At 37.4% G+C, this 25544-nt stretch overlaps 1 protein-coding gene and 1 long non-coding RNA gene across 4 annotated transcripts in view; both read right to left on the bottom strand.

Moving 5' to 3' along the window:
* Nucleotides 1-13230, bottom strand: part of onecut2 (one cut homeobox 2) — a 46916-nt gene extending 33686 nt beyond the window's left edge. The window contains exons 1-2 of one of the 3 annotated variants that reach the window (XR_012397038.1): nucleotides 10759-13230; nucleotides 9782-10702 (exon numbers count right to left, since the gene is read on the bottom strand). Coding sequence is in view for 2 of the 3 variants with exons in the window: in XM_021468945.3 (XP_021324620.1) it covers nucleotides 11893-13007 (1115 nt within the window). In the remaining variant the exon portion in view is untranslated. Of the gene's footprint in view, nucleotides 1-9781; nucleotides 10703-10758 lie in introns of those variants that run through there. The other 2 variants (XM_001920273.9, XM_021468945.3) reach the window with 2 other exon arrangements.
* Nucleotides 13231-19009: 5779 nt separating this feature from the next.
* Nucleotides 19010-21749, bottom strand: LOC103909387 (uncharacterized). Its single transcript, XR_659267.4, has 6 exons — nucleotides 21703-21749; nucleotides 21270-21382; nucleotides 20180-20306; nucleotides 19918-20003; nucleotides 19569-19611; nucleotides 19010-19471 (listed from the first exon to the last, which is right to left on the bottom strand). It is a non-coding gene; the product is annotated as an uncharacterized lncRNA (long non-coding RNA).
* Between the last annotated feature and the right edge of the window lie 3795 nt (nucleotides 21750-25544).

The following is a 25544-nucleotide window of genomic DNA, read 5'->3' on the forward strand; positions in this document are numbered from 1 at the left end:
TACTACTATTACTACTACTATTATTATTATTATATTACAATAATATTATTACTACTATCCCTACTACTATACTAATAATAATAATAATTATTTTCTTATGTATCATCAAACACAGTTGGATATATATATATATATATATATATATTTTTTTTTATTGTATTATTGATTGGTTGATATGCAATAAAGATGTTTAAAAATGTTACATGTGAATATATTTTCTCAGATTGAAATATACGGAGAGTAAAATATATATATTTTAATTTATTATATAGGCCTGTATATATTTTAAAATTCATTCAATCAAAGACATTTGAATAAAAATATCTGTAATCTGTAGAAATATATTTCTATGTACATGGTATATTTTTGGTATCCGAGCGTCTTGATCAGCTTTAATGATCCACCGATTACAGCACCAGCCTCAGAATAGCCCGTCAGGAGTGTGTATATGATGGAGTCAGTCGCTCGGCTGCTGGGAACGTTCCTCCAGCGTCAGCTTTACTGGAACAGTTTAGGATCGGGTTCCAGATCAATGCCAGCTGGGTGCACACGTTTATGTTATTGTTGCCAGCATTAATGCCCTTTTAATCTTTAAGAGATTACCAGCATCGATCCGCCATCGGTCAGAAACACATATTTGTTTGAGAAAGTGACAGAACTCACACACATTACTGGACGACGGCACCAAAATAAACTGTGTTTTGGGTTTTTGATTCTGTCCTTTGAGGAGTGCATGAAAGGGTAACAGAACTCTGATTGGGCCTTAAAGATAAGCTGTTCCTGCTGATATTGGCTTATTATAAGGCTGATTCTAGAACAGCGAGTACATTTTGTGTTTCCGATATAGACCTGTAGTAACTGAAAAAAAAAAAGATTTGCTAAATTTATAACGTTATTTATATATTTATGCAACAGTTCTGTCTGGTTCTCAAATCTGATTGGCTGAAAGCCGTGCAATATTCTGCAATATCAGCACTCATACAGCACGGCATGCTTTAATTCCCATATATACACTACTCTTCCTAATACTCATGCTTAGTCCCTTATTTATCAGGGGTCACCACAGCGGAATGAACCGGCAACTTATCCAGCATATATATATATATATATATATATATATATATATATATATATATATATATATATATATATATATATATATATATATATATATATATATAAAGCAGATGCTCTTCCAGCCACAACCCAATACTGGGAAACACCCATACACACTTATTCATACACTCATACACTACGACCAATTTTAGTTAATCAATTCCCCTATAGGACTGTGGGGGAAACCGGAGCAACCGGAGGAAAGCCACGCCAACACGGGGAGAACATGTAAACTCCACATAGAAATGCCAACTGACCCAACTAGAAGTCAAACCAGTGACCTTCTTGTTAAGGCCACAGTGCTAACCACTGAGTCACCGTGTTGCCCTCTTCCTAACATATAATAATAATAAACACTTTGATTTGCATTCTTCTTTCAGTTTTCACTCAAGCCAAAATGCCTTTCGCACATATGATAAAGAGCACAACCTCAGATGCGTTATTATGTGTATATTATCACTGGTCATTAACCGATATATCGGCAAATACAGGTCATTTAGAGTCTGAACAATACAACTGAATAATACAGTTATTAGAAATGAGCTATTAAAGCTATTATGTTTAGAAATGTGTTGAAACTAATCTTCTCTCCGTTAAACAGAAATCGGTGGAATAAATATAAAAAAATTAATGTTTATCATGTCGCTAATAATCCTGACTGCAACTGTACAGTGAACCTGACAACATGCAGCTATTATAAAGTCAGTGTTTCTTTAAGCATGTGCCTGATGTCACCGCGGAAAAGCAGCCTGTCTCGGCGCTATTAATTTAGTCAAATTAAAGGTGACGTCTGACTGGAGCTCGTTCTGCGCAGGCAATCAGCCGTCCAGACACAGCCGACAAACAGCTTTATTAACGAAATGATCAAACGGGACAAGCCTGTACAGCAGTCGGGACGGAGGAGATCGAAAAAGAGAGAAGCGCAGGGTCCCGGCCTGTAAATGAGACCGAGCCGCAGAGAGATAAATATTCCTGCAACCCGTGCCAGACTGCATTCACCGAGACGTCTGTCTTTATTTGGGCTTCTGCAATGACTATTTCACTTTACAATTCTAGAAGAGACTGCGAAGATACACACGGCAAACCAACAAATGCGCTTGTCTGGTTTGTAGTCCAGAATTATCAGCCCTCTTGTATATATTCACCCAATTTCTGTTTAACGAAATGAAGATTTCATTTCAACCCTGAGCACGAGTCAATATCTCTGCCATATTGGTACAGGCTCCAAGAACAAAAGTCATTCAATCCTACTAAGTCAAGACCAAAGCCAATTTCAAGATTCCTGACGAGCCATAGATATATACATTAGACATTGTATATGGGCCCTGAGCATGAGTTAATATCGCCGCCATATTGGTACAGGCTCCTAGAACAAAAGTCATTCAATCCTACTTAGACCGAAGTCAATTTCAAGATTGCTGACGAGCCACAGATATATACATTAGATATTGTATACAGGCCCTGAGCACGAGTCAATATTGCCGCCATATTGGTAAAGGCTTCGAGAACCAAAGTCATTCAATCCTACTAAGTCAAGACCGAAGCCAATCTGAGGATACCTGACGAGCCATTAGATATATACATTAGATATTGAATACAGGCCCTGAGCGTGCGCCAATATCGCCGCCATATTGGTACAGGCTCCTAGAATTAAAGTCATTCAATCCTACTAAGTCAAGACCAAAGCCAATCTGAAAATACCGGATGAGCCATAGATATATACATTAGATATTGTATGCAGGCCCTGAGCATGCGCCAATATCGCCACCATATTTGTACAGGCTTCTTGAACCAAAGTCATTCAATCCTACTAAGTCAAGACCAAAGCCAATCTGAGGATACCTGACGAGCCATTAGATATATACATTAGATATTGTATACAGGCCCTGAGCATGCGTCAATTTTGCCACCATTTTGGTACAGGCTCCTAGAACAAAAGTCATTCAATCCTACTAAGTCAAGACCAAAGCCAATCTGAAAATACCGGATGAGCCATAGATATATACATTAGATATTGTATACAGGCCCTGAGCGTGCGCCAATATCGCCGCCATATTGGTACAGGCTCCTAGAACAAAAGTCATTCAATCCTACTAAGTCAAGACCAAAGCCAATCTGAAAATACCGGATGAGCCATAGATATATACATTAGATATTGTATGCAGGCCCTGAGCATGCGCCAATATCGCCACCATATTTGTACAGGCTTCTTGAACCAAAGTCATTCAATCCTACTAAGTCAAGACCAAAGCCAATCTGAGGATACCTGACGAGCCATTAGATATATACATTAGATACTGAATACAAGCCCTGAGCATGCATCAATATCGCCGCCATATTGGTACAGGCTCCTAGAATTAAAGTCATTCAATCCTACTAAGTCAAGACCAAAGCCAATCTGAAGATACCTGACGAGCCATAGATATATACATTAGATATTGAATACAAGCCCTGAGCATGCATCAATATCGCCGCCATATTGGTACAGGCTCCTAGAATTAAAGTCATTCAATCCTACTAAGTCAAAACCAAAGCCAATCTGAAAATACCGGACGAGCCAAAGATATATACATTAGATATTGTATACGGGCCCTGAGCGTGCGCCAATATCGCCACCATATTTGTACAGGCTTCTTGAACCAAAGTCATTCAATCCTACTAAGTCAAGACCAAAGACAATCTGAAGATGCTGGACTTGTGCGCTCTATATAAGTAAATAAAGAGACTAAGCCAAAGGAAAATTAGTAAATGAATGAATCAGGAAATGTGTTGAATGCATAAAATGGTTAAATATACCGTTTATTATTATTGTTTTATCCTAAAATTGTTGATGGTTAAATATAGTATCATTCATTCATTCATTCATTCATTCATTATCTTTTCAGCTTAGCCCCTACTGTTATAACTTGCAAGCAAAGATTTTAGATCCGCAAAAATGAAACAGAATCAAAAGTAAAATGAATGAGCGCACAATGCAAAATCTGGTGGTAAATGCATAAAACGGCAATAGTTTTTTTTTTTTTTTTTTTGCAGTGCACATTTTTTATTAAGGATTTTTTTTAATTAAATGTTTTTTTATTTATTTGAAATCTTATTTTTTTTATTACAATGTGCCTAATTTTGGTCAAAAACTTAATACGTTTGTTTGAGTAATAAAGACACAAAATTAACCCTGGCATACATGAGTTCAAAACATTTCAACTCAGGGGGAACAAACCATCGTTATACAATGACTTGCCTAGTTACCCTAACCTGTCTTGTTAACCTAATTAACCTAGTTAAGCCTTTAAATGTAACTTTAAGTTGTACAGACGTGTGTTTTTTTTTGTGATTACATTTTTATTGATTTTACATACGAGTTGTCACCGCATCTTTACAACTTTCTTTCTAATAAACAAAACAAACTCCACTCCCCAACCCTCCCAGCCCACCCAACCCCCCATCCCCCAGCCATGCCAAAGTCCAATAGCATTGCAATCAAAACAAATAACTAACAGGAGACATATACATGCATACAGTTGAAGTCAGAATTATTCGCCCCCCTTTGAATTTTTTATTTTCTTTTTAAAATATTTCCCAAATGATGTTTAACAGAGCAAGGAAATGTTCACAGTATGTCTGATAATATTTTTTCTTCTGCAGAAAGACTTATTTGTTTTATTTCGGCTGGAATAAAAGCAGTTGTTAATTTTTAAAAAGACATTTAAAGGACACAATTATAAGTCCCTTTAAGCTATATATTTTTAAAGATCAAATAAATCAGTTATTAGAGATGAGTTATTAAAACTAATATGTTTAGAAATGTATTGAAAAAAAAATCTGCTCTCCATTGAACCGAAATTGGAGAAAAAAATAAACGGGGGCTAAAAATTTAGGTGGGCTAATAATTCTGACTTCAATATACTCACTGTAAAATAATCAGTAATTTTACGGTTTATTTCCGGCAGGTGCTGGAATAAACTTAAAATAACACATAGTAAACTACAGGAGTTTTTTTATCAATTTAAATTTGAGGAAATTTCTGTCATTTCATATCCATTATTTTACGGTAAATTACTGTAATTTAACCCCAGCTGCTGGAAATAAACCGTACTGATTTTTTTTGCAGTGTAAATATATATGAAGTGTTCAGATGCAAAAACCTCTAAATGCCATCTGAAAGGCTCTCTAAAAATGATCGTTTTTGTAAGCCTCCTAATGTTTATGTTCAGTTATTTCATTATAAAGGCATTGTAAAAAACTTATTTGTCACTATAGAAGTTAAATTACTGAGCCTATACTCACAGGGGTGTGCTCTGACTTCAACTGTATATTTCAATTAAAATGGAAAGCGAGTGCATGCTTTTTCCAAAACTAATATTGGATTTTATTTTAAATGGGTGTGTGTAAAACAATATAATTTGCACAATTAAATGATGGGGTTCTTCTCTATAGAAGTTGTTACTCCACCCTATTTAGAGCATCATTATAAGCGTTTTACGTTATAACTAATGATGGATCTGCGACAGAGAAACTACGGGTTTTGGGAAACACTCGTCACCATATCATTCTTTTCCCAACTGATGAATCGTACTATGATAGATCAGCTGCGAGTTTCACCATTGTTTGCGAAATGCACCCCTGTACATCATCTTTGGTCTGCTGCGTTAAATTTATTTTTGCATTTATTTTGCATTTATTTATTTTGCATATATATATATATATATATATATATATATATATATATATATATATATATATATATATGCAAAATAAATAAATGCAAAATTATTTTTATTTATTTATTTATTTTATTTATTTAGGAGGGCGAATAATATATATATACATATATATATATATATATATATATATATATATATATATATATATATATATATATATATATATATATATATATATATATATTATTATTATTATTATTCGCCCTCCTGTGAAATTTCTATTATTAATATTTCCCAAAAGATGTTGAACAGATTCAGAAATTTTTCACAGTATTTCCTATAATATTTTTGCTTCTTGAGAAAGTCTTATTTGTTTTATTTCGGCTAGAATAAAAGCAGTTTTTATTTATTTAAAGCCATTTAAGGTCAATATTATTAGCCCCCTTATGCATATTAGTTTTGGATTGTCTCAAGAACAAACCACTGTTATAGGATGACTTGCCTAATTACCCTAACTTTACCCTAATTACCCTAGTGAAGCCTTTAAGTGTCTCTTTAAGCTGAATACTAGAGTCTTGGAGAATATCTAGTCTAATATTATTTACTGTCATCATGGCGAAGAGAAAATAAATCAGTTATTAGAGATGAGTTATTAAAACTATTATGATTAGAAATGTGTTGACAAAATCTGCTCTATTAAACAGAAATTGGGGAAAAATTATACTGGAGGGCTGATAATTCTGACTATAACAATAGATTTGTTGTTTTGATTTGTTAAGCAGTTTAACATTAGCTGTTTTTAAAGGTGCTACATATAAATAAAGCAAAAGCAAACAAAAGGCTGGTGCCGGGCTGCACATCTCTGCCTGTTTAACCCAAGACAAGGTGACGTTTTGTGCGTGGAGCTGAGGGTCACGCAGAGATTTCTATCAATAATTCATCGAGCCGCTGCAGCCTCTGTTCTTCTTTTCAATTCCCCTGCAGATCACATAATACCTTCCCCCAACCCAAAGCCATCTGTGAGACCAGAGCCTGCAGGGAAACAGCATTACAGCGCCTACGCCAGCAACATCTCACCAACATTCACACTTCTGCTTCAAAATCACACACAAAAAACACACACATTCATCAACGCAGCAATGATGCTCACACTGGAATGTTTAGATGCCATGTTTTGGTATGTCATTATCTGACGTGTTATTAAACACACTCCAAAAGCATTGAGAAAGCAAGCAAAAGAACAGTCTTAATGCAGAGCCTGTGTGTTTTTGTATTCCTCACATTTGGTCCCCACAAGGATATAAATACTAGTACATTTTAGATGCCATGTTTTGGTATGCCATTATCTGCTGTGTTATTAAACACACTCCAAACCATTTAGAAAGCAAGCAAATAAACAATCTCAATGCATGCTTTTGTCTCTTGTATTCCTTGGATTTGGTCCCCACAAGGATATAAATACTAGTAAATCTTAGATGCCCTGTTTTGGTATGACATTATCTGCTGTGTTCTTAAACACACTCGTAAAACCTTTAGAAAGAAAGCAAAATAAACAGTCCTAATGCACGGCCTGTGTGTGTGTATCTTTTATTCCTCGCATTTGGTCCCCACAAGGATATCAATACTAGTACATTTTAGATGCCATGTTTTGAAATGCCGCTATCGGCTGTGTTATTAAACACATTCCAAATCATTTAGAAAGCAGGCAAATAAACAATCTTAATGTACGTGTTGTTGTTGTTGTTGTTGTGTGTGTGTGTGTGTGTGTATCTTGTATTGCTCGCATTTGGTCCCCAAAAGGATATCAATACTAGTACATTTTAGATGCCATGTTTTGGTATGCCATTATCGGCTGTGTTATTGAAAACACTTCAAACTATTTAGAAAGCAAGCAAATAAACTATTTTAATGCTTGCGTTTGTATCTTGTATTCCCTGTATTTGGTCCCCACGAGGATATAAATACTAGTAAATTTTCGATGCCATGTTTTGGTATGCCATTATCTGCTGTGTTATTACACACACTCAAAATCATTTAGAAAGCAAGCAAATAAACAATACTAATACACGTGTGTGTGTGTGTGTGTGTGTGTGTGTGTGTGTGTGTGTATCTCCTTTTCCTCTCCCATGGTCCCCACAAGGATATAAATCCTAGTACATTTTAAATGCCATATTTTGGTATGCTGTTATCTGCTGTGTTTTTAAACACACTCCTAAAACCTTTAGAAAGAAAGCAAAATAAACAGTCCTAATGCACGGCCTGTGTGTGTGTATCTTTTATTCCTCGCATTTGGTCCCCACTAGGATATCAATACTAGTACATTTTAGTTGCCATGTTTTGGTATGCCATTATCTGCTGTGTTATTAAATACACTTCAAACCATTTAGAAAGCAAGCAAATAAACTATTTTAATGCTTGCGTTTGTATCTTGTATTCCCTGGATTTGGTCCCCACGAGGATATAAATACTAGTAAATTTTAGATGCCATGTTTTGGTATGCCATTATCTGCTGTGTTATTAAATACACTTCAAACCATTTAGAAAGCAAGCAAATAAACTATTTTAATGCTTGCGTTTGTATCTTGTATTCCCTGGATTTGGTCCCCACGAGGATATAAATACTAGTAAATTTTAGATGCCATGTTTTGGTATGCCATTATCTGCTGTGTTATTACACACACTCAAAATCATTTAGAAAGCAAGCAAATAAACAATACTAATACACGTGTGTGTGCGTGTGTTTGCGTGTGTGTGTGTGTGTGTGTGTTTCTCCTTTTCCTCTCCCATGGTCCCCACAAGGATATAAATCCTAGTACATTTTAAATGCCATATTTTGGTATGCTGTTATCTGCTGTGTTTTTAAACACACTCCTAAAACCTTTAGAAAGAAAGCAAAATAAACAGTCCTAATGCACGGCCTGTGTGTGTGTATCTTTTATTCCTCGCATTTGGTCCCCACTAGGATATCAATACTAGTACATTTTAGTTGCCATGTTTTGGTATGCCATTATCTGCTGTGTTATTAAATACACTTCAAACCATTTAGAAAGCAAGCAAATAAACTATTTTAATGCTTGCGTTTGTATCTTGTATTCCCTGGATTTGGTCCCCACGAGGATATAAATACTAGTAAATTTTAGATGCCATGTTTTGGTATGCCATTATCTGCTGTGTTATTAAATACACTTCAAACCATTTAGAAAGCAAGCAAATAAACTATTTTAATGCTTGCGTTTGTATCTTGTATTCCCTGGATTTGGTCCCCACGAGGATATAAATACTAGTAAATTTTAGATGCCATGTTTTGGTATGCCATTATCTGCTGTGTTATTACACACACTCAAAATCATTTAGAAAGCAAGCAAATAAACAATACTAATACACGTGTGTGTGCGTGTGTTTGCGTGTGTGTGTGTGTGTGTGTGTATCTCCTTTTCCTCTCCCATGGTCCCCACAAGGATATAAATCCTAGTACATTTTAAATGCCATATTTTGGTATGCTGTTATCTGCTGTGTTTTTAAACACACTCCTAAAACCTTTAGAAAGAAAGCAAAATAAACAGTCCTAATGCACGGCCTGTGTGTGTGTATCTTTTATTCCTCGCATTTGGTCCCCACTAGTATATCAATACTAGTACATTTTAGATGCCATGTTTTGGTATGCCATTATCTGCTGTGTTATTAAACACACTCCAAACCATTTAGAAAGCATGTAAATAAACAATCTTAATGCATGCGTTTGTATCTTGTATTCCTTGGATTTGGTCCCCACGAGGATATAAATACTAGTAAATTTTAGATGCCCTGTTTTGGTATGCCATTATCTGCTGTGTTATTACACACACTCAAAATCATTTAGAAAGCAAGCAAATAAACATTATTAATGCATGTGTTGTTGTTGTTGTTGTTGTGTGTTTGTGTGTATTTTGCATTCTTCGCATTTGGTCCCCACAAGGATATAAATACTAGTAAGCTTTGGATGCCATGTTTTGTTATGTCTCTTCTTTTATGTTTTTACACACACTCCAAAAACCTTTAGAAAGCAAACAAAATAACAGCGTAAATGCAAAGCATGTGTGTGTATATGTATGCATGCCGAATTCCTCACATTTGGTCCCCACAATGATATAAATACTAGTAAACTTTAGATGGCATGTTTTGTACACCCTTATCTGCTTGGTTATTAAACACACTCTAAAATGCTTTACAAAGTAAGCAAATAAAGTCTTAATGCACCACCTGCGAGTGTGTGTACATTAATCCTCACATTTGGTCCCCACAAGGATATAAATACTAGAAATTTTTTAGATGCCATGTTTTGGTATGCCGTTATCTGATGTGTTATCAAACAGACTTCAAAAGGCTTTAGAAAGCAAGCGAATAAAGAATCTTAATGCATGTGTTGTTGCTGGTGTGTGTGTGTATCTTGTATTCCTCTCATTTGGTCCCCACAAGGATATAAATACAAGTAAATTTTAGATGCCATGTTTTGGTATGCTATTATCTGCTGTGTTATTAAAAACACCCCAAAAGGCTTTAGAAAGCAAGCAAATAAACAATCTTAATGCATGGCCTGCATGTGTGTATCTTGTATTCCTCACATTTGGTCCCCACAAGGATATAAATACTAGTAAATTTTAGATGCCATTATTTTTTTGTTTTGGTATGCCATTATCTGATGTGTTAATTAAACACACTTCTAAAATCTTTAGAAAACGTGCAAATAAACTGTCCTAATGCACAACCGGTGTGTGTGTGTTGTATACCTCACGTTTGGTCCCCACAAGGTCATAAATACCAGTAAATTTTAGATGGCATGTTTTAGTATGCTATTATCTGCTGTGTTATTAAACACACTCCAAAAGCCTTTGGAAAGCAAGCAAATAAGCAGTCATAATGCACACCCTGTGTGTGTGTGCGTGTGTGTGTGTGTGTGTATGTGTGTGTCGTAGTTGCTAAATGACTAAATGTAAATGTAAATGTGTCTTGTATTCCTCATGCAGTGGGGACCAAATGGGGATATCAATGCTAGTCAATTTTGTAAGGACATGTTTTGGTCCCCATAAGAACACCTGCTCGTAAATAAGACAGAATGGAGTATTTTAAAAATGTAAACATGCATATTAAATTGCTGTGAGGGTTGCTTTAGGTGTAGATAGACAGAATATACACTATAGAAACATCATTACGCTATAGGAAAGTCCCTATTAAGATTGCCACGAGTGTGTGTGTGTGCGTGTGTGTGTGTGTGGCACAATGCACGCGAGGCATCAGAGCTGTCCATTATTTCAGTGAATAATTGTGCATCACCCTACAAATGAAAAATCAATACGCACCAAGCTTTTATTTTAATGCACTGATAGGATGCTGTTCGACGGGACGACAGCGTTTCTGACACCTACTACAAACTACACTGAGGATGAACATTCAGCTCTTGCTTTTTCTCCATCCGAACAAAGGAAAGGGGGTCTGCGCCGCCCATCGCTAGAGGGGGCAACAAGCCTGATGGAGCGGGGCAGGAGGGGAATATAACAGCCAGTAATTACCAACACATCCCTATTCAGCACCTCTCTGAAAGGCTTTTCTTTAACGCACACACACACACACAGGGAGGGAGAGAAAGAGACAGACGGCTCCTCCACACACAGCACGCTCAACTTGTTTATATCAAGTGTGTTTTCACGGCAATGTAAACAACACAAGCACTAGATTTAAATGCATTATGAATTATGCAGGAAAATAATGAGGCGTGCATTCTACACTCTTAAAAATAAAGGTTTCTAAATATTTTTGTTCTTCTTTATTGTGATTTTTAAAGCATTTCAAATGCAAAATAAATAAATAATGATGCACAAATTGTATTCAGCGTCATTCAAAGTCATTCCAAAGCAGAATAATTTAATAATGATGCACTAATTTACGTGCATCTTAATAATAAAGCTTTCCGAATATTGTTATTCTCCCATTTTTAAATCATCCAAATTTGCTCTTGAGAATTTCCGTCAATTGCAAGAAAGCACCTTTATTTTATGACGAGTGCAGCTTTTTTTGTTTTTGTTTATAGTAAACAAACTGTTCCACATGCACCCTGCCAATTGAGTTTAAAAGCAGATACCTTGTCTTACCTGCAAGCCGAAGGGCCGACATCCTCTGAAACTCGGGCTCCTGTAACCACTTCCACATGCGCCGAAAGGTCTCTCGGCCCGACTTGAGTTTACTCCAGGGTTTGGGGTTCCGCAGCAGGTCGGACAGGGTGCCCTGCGAGCGGCACAGCACCCGCTGCGCGAAGATGGCCTGCGGGATGCTGTAGCGCTTCAGCTCGGCCGTGATCCGCTGCGCCACTTCCTTGGTGTTGATCTCTTCCAGCTGCCCGGAGCCCGGAGCCCCGCAGGAGGAGGAGGAGGAGGAGAGCGGTCTGTCCCGGTTGGAAGCCAACACGGGCCCGTGGGATGGAGGGTGGCCCGGGTGCGCGTGCATCCCGTTGAGATGCGGCATCATGCCCGCCGCGGGGCCACCGAGGCCTCTGGAGAGGTGCTGGTCCCCCCTGCTTAGCATGGCAGTGTGCGCGTCGAAGTTGGAGCTCAGCATCTTGTCGTGGCCGTAATTGTGCAGCGTCGGCTGCGCGCTGTGTATGGAGCCCAAGCCGTTGCCCAGAGGGGACAAACTCTGCCCCATGCCGCTCATATCTTTGTGGTAGGGGCTGTAGAGGTTGTTCATGGCCGGTAGAGTCCTCTCGTCCCGCATGAGAGTGAAACTGCCGCTCACGTTCCCGGAGAGCCGCTGGTGGTGGTGGTGATGGTGGTGGTGCGGATGGTGGAATTTGTCGGAGACGGTGGAGATCGGCGGCAGCGGCTGCAGCGGGGTCAGCGTGGTGTAGGTGCCGCTCATCCCGGGCGGGGAGGTGTCGCAGGGCATGCTCATGGCGTGATGGAGCGGTAGGGAAAGCTCCGGACGGTACTCTCCCCCTCCGCCGCCTCCGCCGCCGCCGTCCAGTATCGAAGCCATGCTGGAGACCATCGCGGAGCGCGACGGAGCCACGCTCAGGTCCTGGTGTATCCGCAGAGCAGCCCCCGGGTTGCGGCTGTGATGGGGGCTGTGGCTGCTCATCAAGTCCTGCTCATGGCTTACTCCAGCATGTAGGCTGCCAATGTCCATTGTCATCTCTGGGTTCATGGCGTACGCATCCAAATCCTTGGCCAGGCATCGATAGGCGTTATAGGCAGTCTTCATTCAGTCCATTGATTTATGTCCAGCTTTGTGCCAGGGATGGGTTTTCTCTCTCCTTGTTATTTTTTTTATTACTAAGGCCTCTCGGTTTTTTTTCTTCTTTTTTTCCCCTCCTTCTTAATAAATAAAAACACCGATCTCTATCAGACGGGCCAGTGCTGATTTCTCCCCATGTCCGAGCCCTCTACTCCTCCTGCGTCTTCTGTTTGGGCAGCTGGAGGTGTTCGGGGTGGGCTTGCTCCGCGCGCACCCGACCCTGCTGAAAGGGGAGGAGCTTCGGTCTTGATGGACAGGCAAACGGGCCAGTCGCATTGCGGAGAGCTCGGCTCGTTAGTCTTCTGGCCAATGGCTGACGCGCGGACGCGGCTGTTTGGAGTCGCTGCCTTTGCATCTGGAATCTGGCGTCAGACGGTCCCTTTACTGTCACTCCAAACGGATCATTCGTTCAGTTCATCATCTAGCCTAACCCCAACCCCCTCCAAAAAAATAATCATACACACATACAGTCATTTAAAAAGAATCAATCAGGCCAAATACTGTGCGATGTATCTGTAAAACGGAAATTTTACATTTGTACATGTATAATGCAAATCTATCTATCTATCTATCTATCTATCTATCTATCTATCTATCTATCTATCTATCTATCTATCTATCTATCTATCTATCTATCTATCTATCTATCTATCTATCTATCTATCAGAATTAATTAAAAAACAACTGCGCACTTGCGTAAATGTTGAAAGTTACACCATTTTCGAACAAACAGATAATCCAAGACTGCTTCTTTACATTAATATTTAAATAATTAATTACTATATGCATATTACATTCAAAATACTGCAAACTTGTAAAGCTAATAAATTTAAAACAACACGATGTAAACCAGTGCCCAAAATTCTTGTTTATGATTAAGAATAAATTTGCGCGATGCTGTTTTAATTCTGTATGCACACACTCCTAAATTTAGCGAACAAACAAACAAAAAAATAATCAGCATTTTTTAAAATTCTACTCAGTTTCAGAGAACTACAAATCACATCTTTTGAGTCAAATCGATCAACCCACAGCAAGTTTTCCGCCTTGAAGTGATTCAGAAGTAACAGATTTCTCCAAAGCCGGTTGCTATTTTGTTTGGAGGATGCGCAGATGTTGCTTTTGTTTAAAGCGACTGTAATTAAGGATGAGCGACAGAAGTCTGAAAAGCGTGACCTATTTTTCTTTTGATCAGCTGTCAGAGGAGGAGCAGGGGCCCCAGTGTCCTCCCCGGCCCTTCAGCTGCCGCAAATTGGAGGAAAAGTGTCCGCGTGTACCTGCCAGAGAAGCGGAGGAAACTCAAGACGGACAACAGAGTTTGATTCCTGCTCTGATGCTTTTGTGCAGCTCTGCTTTGGCACACTCCAACTAATGCGAAGAATCACGGACTGAAAAAGGCCCTTATTCATGTCAAAGAAAATCGATATTTGAAAGAGAGAGAGAGAGAGAGAGAGAGAGAGAGAGAGAGAGAGAGAGAGAGAGAGAGAGAGGGAGAGAGAGATCCAACGTGGACTTTGTTTTCTTTACAAATGCATATAAAAGTTGAAATGCTAAAGTTTACTTAGGCAAGGCAAGTTTATTTAAAAATGCATATTTTTTACATAATGATAATTCAAAGCACTTTACTTAAATAAGTATAAAAGGAATAAATATATAAAATAAAAACAGGAAATAATAAGTATTATAGAGAAAAGGGGCATTGTTTAAAGCAGATGAATTTACGTGCGCGCACTCTTGTTTAAATAGCCTATTACTTCTATTTAGGACTTTATATATTAATAATTATTTAATTTGGTTATAATCCTGCTGTTTTAGTTGCTTAAAATCGAAACATATATTTAACTAAAAGGAAAATAATTAATAAATAATTTGTTGCAAGTTATTAATGTTAAAGAAAAGTGTAGCTAGCTGATAGTACACTACTTTATAAACAACAAGTTATACATATACACACACACACATATATATATATATATATATATATATATATATATATATATATATATATATATATATATATATATATATATATATATATAAACCATCTTATAGAATAAATAAAGTTAATCATTACTGGGTTGCAGCTGGAAGGGCATCCGCTGAGTAAAACACATGCTGGATAGGTTGGCGGTTCATTCTGCTGTGGCGACCCCTAATGAATAAAAGGACTAAGCCGAAGGAAAGCGACCAAATAAGTGAATAAAAAACAAATAGAAGACAATTAATTATTTTAAAAAATTATATATATATATATATATATATATATATAATATCCGTGTTGGCGTGGGTTTGCTCCGGGTGCTTGTTTCCCCCACAGTCCAAACAAATGCGCTATAGGTGAATTAAATAAGCTAAATTGGACGTAGTGTATGTGTGAATGAGCGTGTATAAGTGCTTTCCAGTGCTGGCTTGTGGCTAGAACGACATCCGCTGCGTAAAACACGTGCTGGATGAGTTGGCGGTTCATTCCGCTGTGGCGATCCCTGATTATTAAAGGAACTCAGCTTAAAATGAATGAATATATATTTAAAGGTAAATTACTTCATGCTACACTAAAGATCAGTGTTGTTTTAACCCAATTTAACCCAAGTATAGACAAAAAACAACATTAGATTTATTTCTCTATTTTCCTAAATTTAAATTACACTTATTAACCCGAACAGTTGTCCATATTTAACCCAACAATGTTGTATTTTTATAGTAGGACACATTTAAACGCCTAAAACAACTACCACACGAATCTATTAATAGTAAAGCAACAAAAACAAACACAATAGAGAATCCGTTTGAGCGTTTTAAAATGCAAACCAATTGATTTCCGTGAGAACTAATATGCATTTGATGTCAGTTTGAACACTTTGATCAATGCTTCACCTGAAACCCATTTAAAAGCACTGCAACTGTAAATATTATCATTTAGTTTCGGTGAATCACGATGAGATTAACTAATCAGACTGGATTAAATGAATCACTCTTCTGAGTTTATTATCATTATAAGTACTCGAAAGCTGCATTCAGAGGCCCGAGTGACTCTTCGATTGGGACAGTTTTTTTCTGTGGCTCTCCGACCATCTGCCGTGTGTGTGCAGCGTTATTGATCAAAATCAATGCGCTCGGAGCCCAAGACTCAATGACGGTGGTGTGCGTTTATATTGGCCGTCAGTTCGCGTCCTGAGCTGCATCTGTTCCGGTAAACCTGGTGCGCTTTTGGTGGTGGATGTGGACCGGCAGCTCTCGGTAAGTCTCGGATATTCCTCCGGTACATTAAACGCGGCTGAAATGCGGTTCGGATGCTTTTTGCTTTTCGTGTTTATCCAAAGCTGCGCGGCGCGTGAAATGCGCAGCGACGGATACATTTATTTAAATAACCAGGAGAGAGAACTATTAATGTGAGATATAGAAGAAAATTAGCTTATGTGTGTGTTTTTAAAATATTATAGCTGTTTAATTAAACAAAATGAGCTGCTTGTACTGCCTAAATATGACAATATGCATTCAGGCAAATGCATGTGTGTGTTTTTAAATATTATAGCTGTTTAATTATAAATAAATACGTTGCATGTGCTTCCTAAAAATGACATTCAGCCGAATGCATGAGTGTTTTAATATTATAGCTGTTTAATTGTGCAAAGAAAAGCTGCATGTGTTTCCTAAATATGACATTCAGCCAAATGCATGTGTGTTTTTAATATTATAGCTGTTCAATTGTGTAAAATAAGCTGCATATGCTGCCTAAATATGACATTAAGCCAAAATGCATGTGTGTTTTAAATATTATAACTGTTTAATTGTGCAAATATACGCTGCATGTGTTTCCTAAAGATGACATTTAGGCAAATGCATTTGTGATTTTAATATTATAGCTGTTAATTGTGTAAAATAAGCTGCATTTGCCGCCTAAATATGACATTCAGCCGAATTCAATGTGTGTTTATATATATATATATATATATATATATATATATATATATATATATATATATATATATATATATATATATATATATATATATATATTTAGCTGTTTAATTTTGCAAAAAATAATGTGCTGCCTAAATATGACAATATGCATTCAGGCAGATGCTTGTGTCTTTTTTTTTCTTTTTTTTTTAATATTATGGCTGTTTAACTGTACTGAAATAAGTTGCATGCCTAAATATGACATTTAGCCAAATGCAAAATGTTTTTTTTTTATATGATAGCTGTTTAATTGTGCAAAACACGCTGCATGTGCTGCCTAAATATGAGAATATGCATTCAGCCAAATGCATGTGTGTTTTATTAATATCATAGCTGTTTAATTGTGCAAAATAAGCTGCATGTGCTTTCTGAATATGACATTCAGCCAAATGCATGTGTGTGTGTTTTCTATTATAGCTGTTTCATTATGTAAATATAAGCTGTATGTCTTGCCTAAATATGATATTTACTTTTATTAAGGGAGACATCATTGTTATTTCGGTGTACTTTACACCGTCTCCGACAAATGTATTTCTGTTTATATTAGTGTTTGTAACACTTTGCTAATGAATGCTATTGCAGTATAGCTATAGTGGATTGATAAAATAATAAATACTGCAGTAGTCTATGCTTTAGTACGTTGCTGGTGCATTGTAGAATAACATATATTATTTGTATACCCCAACAGATTAATTCAAGTACTTTACCAGAATAAAACACTGTAATATTTACTATAAATTGCTATATGATTTGTTTGTGTTGGCAGGCTTTTTATAATGAAATAGGATGGTTTAAAACACCTTTATTACATGAAATACTTTTAACTTTTTATTTTACATATTAATATTGCAATTATTTACTTAAATGCGCACTGTTAAATGTACGCATGCATTTTAAATGATAAATGTTTGTTTATTAATGATTTACATATGTTTTAAAATATTCATATAGTGCATTTTTGATTTTACAGTACATATATCAAAAATGTCAAGTCTATAAATTGTTTTTTTGTTTTATTTCGTGGCTTAATATTTACCTTGAACTGCGCATGCGGCAGACTGAATCGATCTTCCGTCATTTCACGGGCTTTGAGATCTGAATAAAGGAAAGGAAACAAAGGAAAACAAAACAAATGACTTTTTAAGAGTTGAAACGGGGAGATCTGAAAGTCCTGTGCTGTGTTAACACGTCACGGGACTTTCAGAAAGCACACACACACACACACACACACACACACACACACACACACACACACACACATACACACACACACACACACACACACACTGGAGGCAGTCGGTTTGGACTCTGTTGTTCGGGTCTTCTCGTGCATGAAATGACCGAACAGGTGTTTACAGATTGTTTTATTTTACTCCAATTAACTTCAGCTAAAGTTTTGACGTCTCACATGCTGTCTATGTAGCACACCACAACAATATTCACGATAGGGACATGCGCCATTATTAAGATTCATCAGTTTACGCTTGATCATTTTCAATAATAATTATAACACGGAAATAAGTCACGAATAAATGTACAGGTTACCACTATCTCAATCATATATGATAACCAAATTGACTGCTAATAATAATTTTTATTCCATCTGACTATTTAAAGTCTGTATAGTGAGTCCCTTAAAACTATATAGTGACCACTGAAGTCTGTACACAGCAAAATATGGGGACCCAAAACAACTCTATGGGTGTTAATTTCAACACTTTGAAAGTGTCTCATGGGGTCCACTCAAAACAAAGTTAAATCAACACTTTCAAAAGGGTTGGCACATTGACACCGAAGTAAGGGTTAATTTTAACTCTGGGCAGAGTTAAAAAATTTAACTATATTTAACACCGCCTGGTGTAATATATTGTTATTTTATTCAACTCTCTTGAGTGTAAATATGGTAAAAAGGTCAAATAGACTGTAAATTACAAAAGAAAAAACATTTTATTTGAAAACATTCACCACTTCAACAATTCATTCAGTTTTTAAAATGCAACAATGTCAAATATGCTTTAAATGTTTTATTAGTACAGACAGTATCAACAAAATATGTATGACCAGTGCTCAAAAAGGCTGTTTCAGTTCTTTGGTCCAAACTTGATGTGTTATCAGAGCAATTTGAAAGTTCAATATAGCGTCACTCATAGTTTACTTCTGAACTCATAGTTTTCTTCTGAAATTACATTTTAAACAACTTGGCTTGCAAATCTTTCACTTCTGGTGTTTCCTTGGTCCTCCATTTCAAACAGAGCAGTTTAAATGAAGGTATAAATGCTGTAAACTTGTGTGAAAACAAACTGGAGCTAGGAAATCTCATCAAGCATGTCCTGTGAATGAAGTGCTTCCCAGCCACAGGATGACCTTTTTATCCATGACGATGTAGCAGCTGCTGATCGCTCGTCTGGTGGTTCCTGATGCATGGATATAGGGTGATGCTCATCTAAGAATTCTTCAAGACTCCAGCATGACTAAGAAAAATGTTTGAAAACAAATTGCAATCAAATTCTATGATATATTTAAAAGAACATTTAAAGTAAATAAAACATTCAAGACATCTAAACTCACCTTTTGAAAATCTTCATGATGATCCACAACTTGACTCTCCCAGCTGGTTGAGGTGACAGGATATGGAAAAGTAGAAAAAACACATATATCACTGTTGGATCTCCAAAAACAATTAGGTTAACCACTATGACTAGAACTGGAAAAACAGGCAGCTGTCTGTCCAGAATCCTGAATTTAACACAACACTTGGAGCAAAATTTAGAGGAGCTTAAAATCTTTTATATCATTTAGTGATGCTGATTTCCCCAAAATATTGGCCACAGTGTAAAAAATATTCATAAACTTCATAAACAACAGTTTTCTGTAAGCGTGTGCGTGCATGCGTGTGTGTGCGTGCGTGTTTCTTTACCAGATTCAACTTGTTAGGCCCTTTCAGGTCCAGTATTGAGGCCACCTTTACTGGAGTCTAGCAGATGTTTCAGGTCCAAATATAACCTAAAATATTAGGATAAGCAGAAGAGGAAAAGTGCAAAGTAAAGAGCAAAACATTATTTAAGTAACAGTTCACCCACAATACAAAACTTATCACCTTCATGTCATTCATTATTCTTTAATGCTCTAATACCCTCTCAGCTTATTGTGAAACAAATACAGAACTTTATCAAACATACCTTCATTATTATCACCACATATGACCAAGAAGGTGTGCTTGGTCATTTCACCAACTCTGGAAATACACCATCCGTCTCTAATCAGCCACCGTCACAGGGTCTTTTGTTATTGTATAGAGAACTGTGGCTGTTAAAAAAACAACAAAAAATTAGTATCTAACACATATGCATAACCTTCAGATAAAAGGAGAGATGAACATCACAAAGTATGCCTCACATTTTTTCAGATATCTTTTGATTCAGATGTTGATTATTGATAATAAATCTACAAATCAAACCTGTATCATCATTAGGTTGCTCAAATATGAATCAGTTGATTAATTTTACAGACAGGTGGCTGTTTACAACGCACTAAATTGTCTTTAATAAAAAGGAAATGTTGTGTACAGTACATGCTAAGTTTAGCCTATAGTTTTAAGCACAATATCATGCGGGAGAAAAAGCTTGACTAAGATGTTCCTGACTACAGAAATAGCCTAACTTACTAACGTCAGACATCCCGAGTTGGGAAAAGTAATTTTCGGGGGATACAGAGTTGATTTGCGGGAGGTAGCGGGAGAAATGAGTACCTAAAGAACAATGGGATAAGTTGCGCGCGACGTACCTAAAGAGCGGTGGGGGTGACTTGCGCGCGACGTACCTGAAGAGCTGGGAGGGATGCGGTGGAGAGGGGTGTGCAAAGTGTTTAATGACCGGGCGGGAGACGCGCGATTTCCGGGAGATTATCATTCATTTGCGGGCATCTACTTGGGCATCTGGGAGTCTCTGTGCATTTGCGGGATAACGTTAATGTTAGTCCCACAACTTCCGGGAGACTTCTGTAACCTTAAAAGTCTGAGAAAGTGCAAACGCGGTCATTTAAAGACATTAATGTTAACATTCCGACTTTAATGGTTGTAAACGCTTAATATAATTCAAACGTACGTTATCACGCGAGTCTATAAACTAACGGTATATGGACGGCCACGAATGAACCAGTTTAAAAGGGCCGCGGTGTTTAAAACAACCAAATTAACGTACACGAATAACAAACAATCATATGTTTTAGTCAGGAAGCCTTTTACAAGTAAGCATATGTTCATTTACTCACCAGAAATGTTTTAGAAACTCTCCAGAGCTTATGGAAACCGTCCTGTGTTGCCGTTAGCATCTGGGCAGAGTAGGCTAAGGTTAGGCTGCTCCGGTGATTCCCTCGCTAGTTTGCTTCGAATTAAAGGAAGAAGTGTCGATTTTATTTTACAGATGGGTAACAACGCACAAAATGGCATTAAGCGTGACAGAAATGTGTTGAACATGTACATTTGATGTTTTTATGCACTATGTATGCGTGAGCATATATAAAACATTCTTGAAAAGAAGTGAATAGTAATGCAGTTAAGCTAGATACACAATCGACCATGAATGAACCGCAGAAGATTAAAATTGTCACTCCATTCTAAAGTTATTAACTTAACATTATGTTTACAACTGTATTTCCTTAGAGAAAGTCAGTAAAATACCAACATTTAGGTAGTTTGACTCACCAGTTGCTGTTCTAAACCTCAGATGGAAAATGGCGTCTGGAAAATTCTTCAGTGACTGGGGCTGCATGAATTCCCGGATGTTGGAAATAACACCACCAAGTGTAGAAAAGATAACTCCTTGATTTCACACTGAATAAAATCAATTCTAACTCTTATTATATTCATTTATCAAAATCTAACTCTTTAACGTCAACACTTTACTCTGAAATGCTTCAACACCGAGAATTTAACTCAGATGAATTTGCTGTGTAGGCTAGAAATTAATTTAAGTCACTTAATAGAGTTATTTATTAAAGATTATTATAATTAAAGTATTTTTGAAGCACTAGATAACAAGGGGAACTAGTTTAACAAACAGCAATGCTAATATCTGACTTTATGTTACTTTTTGTGCGTAGTTTTATTCCATTTTTAATTAATATGACGTTCACACGACGTATTTTGTGTATTTATCTATTCACTTAATTCTCACGTGATAAAATAAAGCTCATTATATGTTAAGTTTGCATTACAATTTGGAATTGACTTTTATTTTATTGTGAATTGTGATTGAATGAATGAATGAATGAATGAATGAATGAATGAATAGATGAAAGGTCACCGGACACACGTGACATTTGACCTCTCAGAATGACCTTATTGCAGGAAAAAGGACGTCAAACACTGCGAAGAAAAAAAGGAGATAAAGCATTGCACAAACTAAATACATTTAAACTAAATAAACTTTAAATATATTTATAATAAATAATTAATTTAAATAAAATAAAAAAATTGAGTCTGAATAATATAAAAATTTTCTATTGAGGTATGGTTTGCTATATTTTGGATGACATACAACTAATAAATATCTGGAATCTAAGGGTTCAAAAACAAGATCTAAATATTGAACAAATAAAAATCACCTTTAAAATGTGCAAATTATGCTCCTAGCAGTCTATAAAACCAATCTAAATATAAAGTTTGATATTCACTGAAATGTGCAAAATATAATTGAAGATTTGCTTAACTTAGTATTCTAATTATTTTAGTAATATAAATGAAAATCTATATTTTTTTCTTATGACATTGGCTTTTCCTAGATATACATTTGCAGCCTAAAACAGATTTTGTGCTACTTACAAATATGTACAATCACTGGCCACTTTATTAGGTACACCTGTCCAACTGTCCCTAACGCAAATTTTTAATGCAACTCACTGCATCAGAATGGGGAAGAAAGGGGATTTAAGTGACTTTAAACGTGGCATGGTTGTTGCTGCCAGATGGGCTGGTATGAGTATTTCTGAAACTGCTGATCTACTGGGATTTTCACGCATAACCATCTCTAGGGTTTACAGAAAATGCTCCGACAAACAGGAAATATCCAGTGAGCGGCAGTTCTGTGGGCGCAAATGCCTTGTTGATGCCAGAGGTCAGAGGAGAATGGCCAGACTGGTTCCAGCTGATAGAAAGGCAACAGTAACTCAAATAAGCACTCGCTACAACCGAGCTCTGCAGAAGAGCATCTCTGAACACACAACACGTCCCAGGGGCGGACTGGGACAAAAATTCAGCCCTGGCACTGTAGCCACATCAGCCCACATAACCACACTGCATAGCCCCACCCACGGACACGCACATTCACTATTTATTTTGGTGTGCAGACGGTGAATTAATATGACATTCTTGCCAGATTTTGATTATGTTAAAAATTGTTAACGTAACGTAATTGGTTTGATTACGGTAACCTTGGATTGGGTCGGCCCATCTTGAAATCAGGCGGCCGTCGCATATTGGTCTAAATGCTTAACATTTATTATTATTACTATTATTATTATTATTATCATCATCATCATAATATCACATCTAGCAAGAGATAAAAGCTGCCTCCACATAAAAACAATACATTAAAAAAAAAAAAACTGACCGGCCCACATTTAAAAATTGGTCCAGCCCTTCTGGCATTTGCCAAAATTGCCAGATGGCCAGTCCGCCCCTGACACGTCCAACCTTGAGGCGGATGGGCTACAGCAGCAGAAGACCACACCGGGTGCCACTCCTGTCAGCTAAGAACAGGAACCTGAGGCTACAATTCACACAGACTCACCAAAACTGGACAATAGAAGATTGGAGAAACGTTGCTGCTCTGATGAGTCTCCATTTCTGCTGACACATTCAGATGCTCGGGTCAGAATTTGGCATCATCAACATGAAAGCATGAATCCATCCTGCCTTGTATCAGCGGTTCAGGCTGATGGTGGTGGTGTAATGGTGTGGGGGAGATTTTCTTGGCACACTTTGGGTCCATTAGTACCAATTGAGCATCAACGCCACAGCCTACCTGAGTATTGCTGCTGACCATGTCCATCCCTTTATGAGCACAGTGTCTCCATCTTCTGATGGCTACTTCCAGCAGGATAACGCAGCATGTCATAAAGCGTGAATTATCTCAGACTGGTTTCTTGAACATGACGATGAGTTCACTGTACTCAAATGGCCTCCACAGTCACCAGAGCTCAATCCAATAGAGCAGTTTGGGATGTGATGGAACGGGAGATTGGCATCATGGATGTGCAGCCGACAAATCTGCAGCAACTGTGTGATGCTATCATGTCAATATGGAGCAAAATCTCTGAGGAATATTTCCAGTATCTTGTTGAATCTCTGCCATGAAGGATTAAGGCAGTTCTGAAGGCAAAAGAGGGTCCAACCCGGTACTAGTGTGGTGTACCTAATAAAGTGGCCGGTGATATATATATGTATAATATATGACTAATAATTCTGTAAAAAATGATATGATCAATTAGTCATCACAGCAGATGTTTTTAGTTCAGTTTAACCTATTAAACTAAGTTGATCATGTTCTAACTTAATTTTATAAGTACGCAAGCTGTTTCAAGTCAGTTTAACATAATGAAAGTTCAATGGACTCGTAAGATTAATTTGATTCAACTTACAAACTTAATGCAACCAGGATTTTTTTTACAGTGTGGATGTATAATAATAAATTCAATAGACTATAGCAAACTCATGTGTGCATGTAAAATAAAGAAGCCTTGTCTGTAAATGGAGGTCTGTGTGTGAGTGTGCGTATAGCTGGAGTCTCTCCGCTGATCATATTGATTGTTTCGAGTGTTTTAGGTTAATTAATAACTGCTCTTGCTTTGCATGTGTGAGCAGTTGAATGGGGAAGCGCTTTAATGATTCTCCTTTCTCTAGAAATGCTTCTGTTTGCATGATGTCTTCATCTGCTCGGATTCTGGCTTGCTGAAAGGCTGTGTTCTCTTGCTTGCTGTGTTTCAGGGCGGCGTGACCTTTGACCCTGCACACTTTCACCTCATTGTGTCCATGAAAGAGATCATCGCACGTGCGGACGACAGCAGAAATCTCTGCACGACGTCTTAATAAACTAATGCACGTGAAAAGAAATCATACTCTGAGCTGGTGACGTTTCTATGATGTAATTTAGGAAAATATTCATTTGTTCATTTTCCTTCAGCTTAGTCCCTTTATTCATCAGGGGTCGCCACAGTGGAGTGAACCGCCAACTATTCCAGCATATGTTTTACACAGTGGATGCCCTTGCAGCTGCAACCCAGGACTGGGAAACACCCATACACACTCATTCACACACACACACACACACACACACACACACACACACACACACACACACACACACACACACACACACACACACACACACACACACATTCCCCTACAGCACATGTGTTTGGACTGTGGGGGGAAACCGGGGCACCCGGAGGAAACCCACGCCAACGCGGGGAGAACATGCAAACTCCACACAGAAACACCAACTGACCCAGCCAGGACTTGAACCAGCGACTTTCTTGGTGTGAGGC

This window comes from Danio rerio, chromosome 21, assembly GCF_049306965.1.
Source record: "Danio rerio strain Tuebingen ecotype United States chromosome 21, GRCz12tu, whole genome shotgun sequence".
NCBI lineage: Eukaryota > Metazoa > Chordata > Actinopteri > Cypriniformes > Danionidae > Danio > Danio rerio.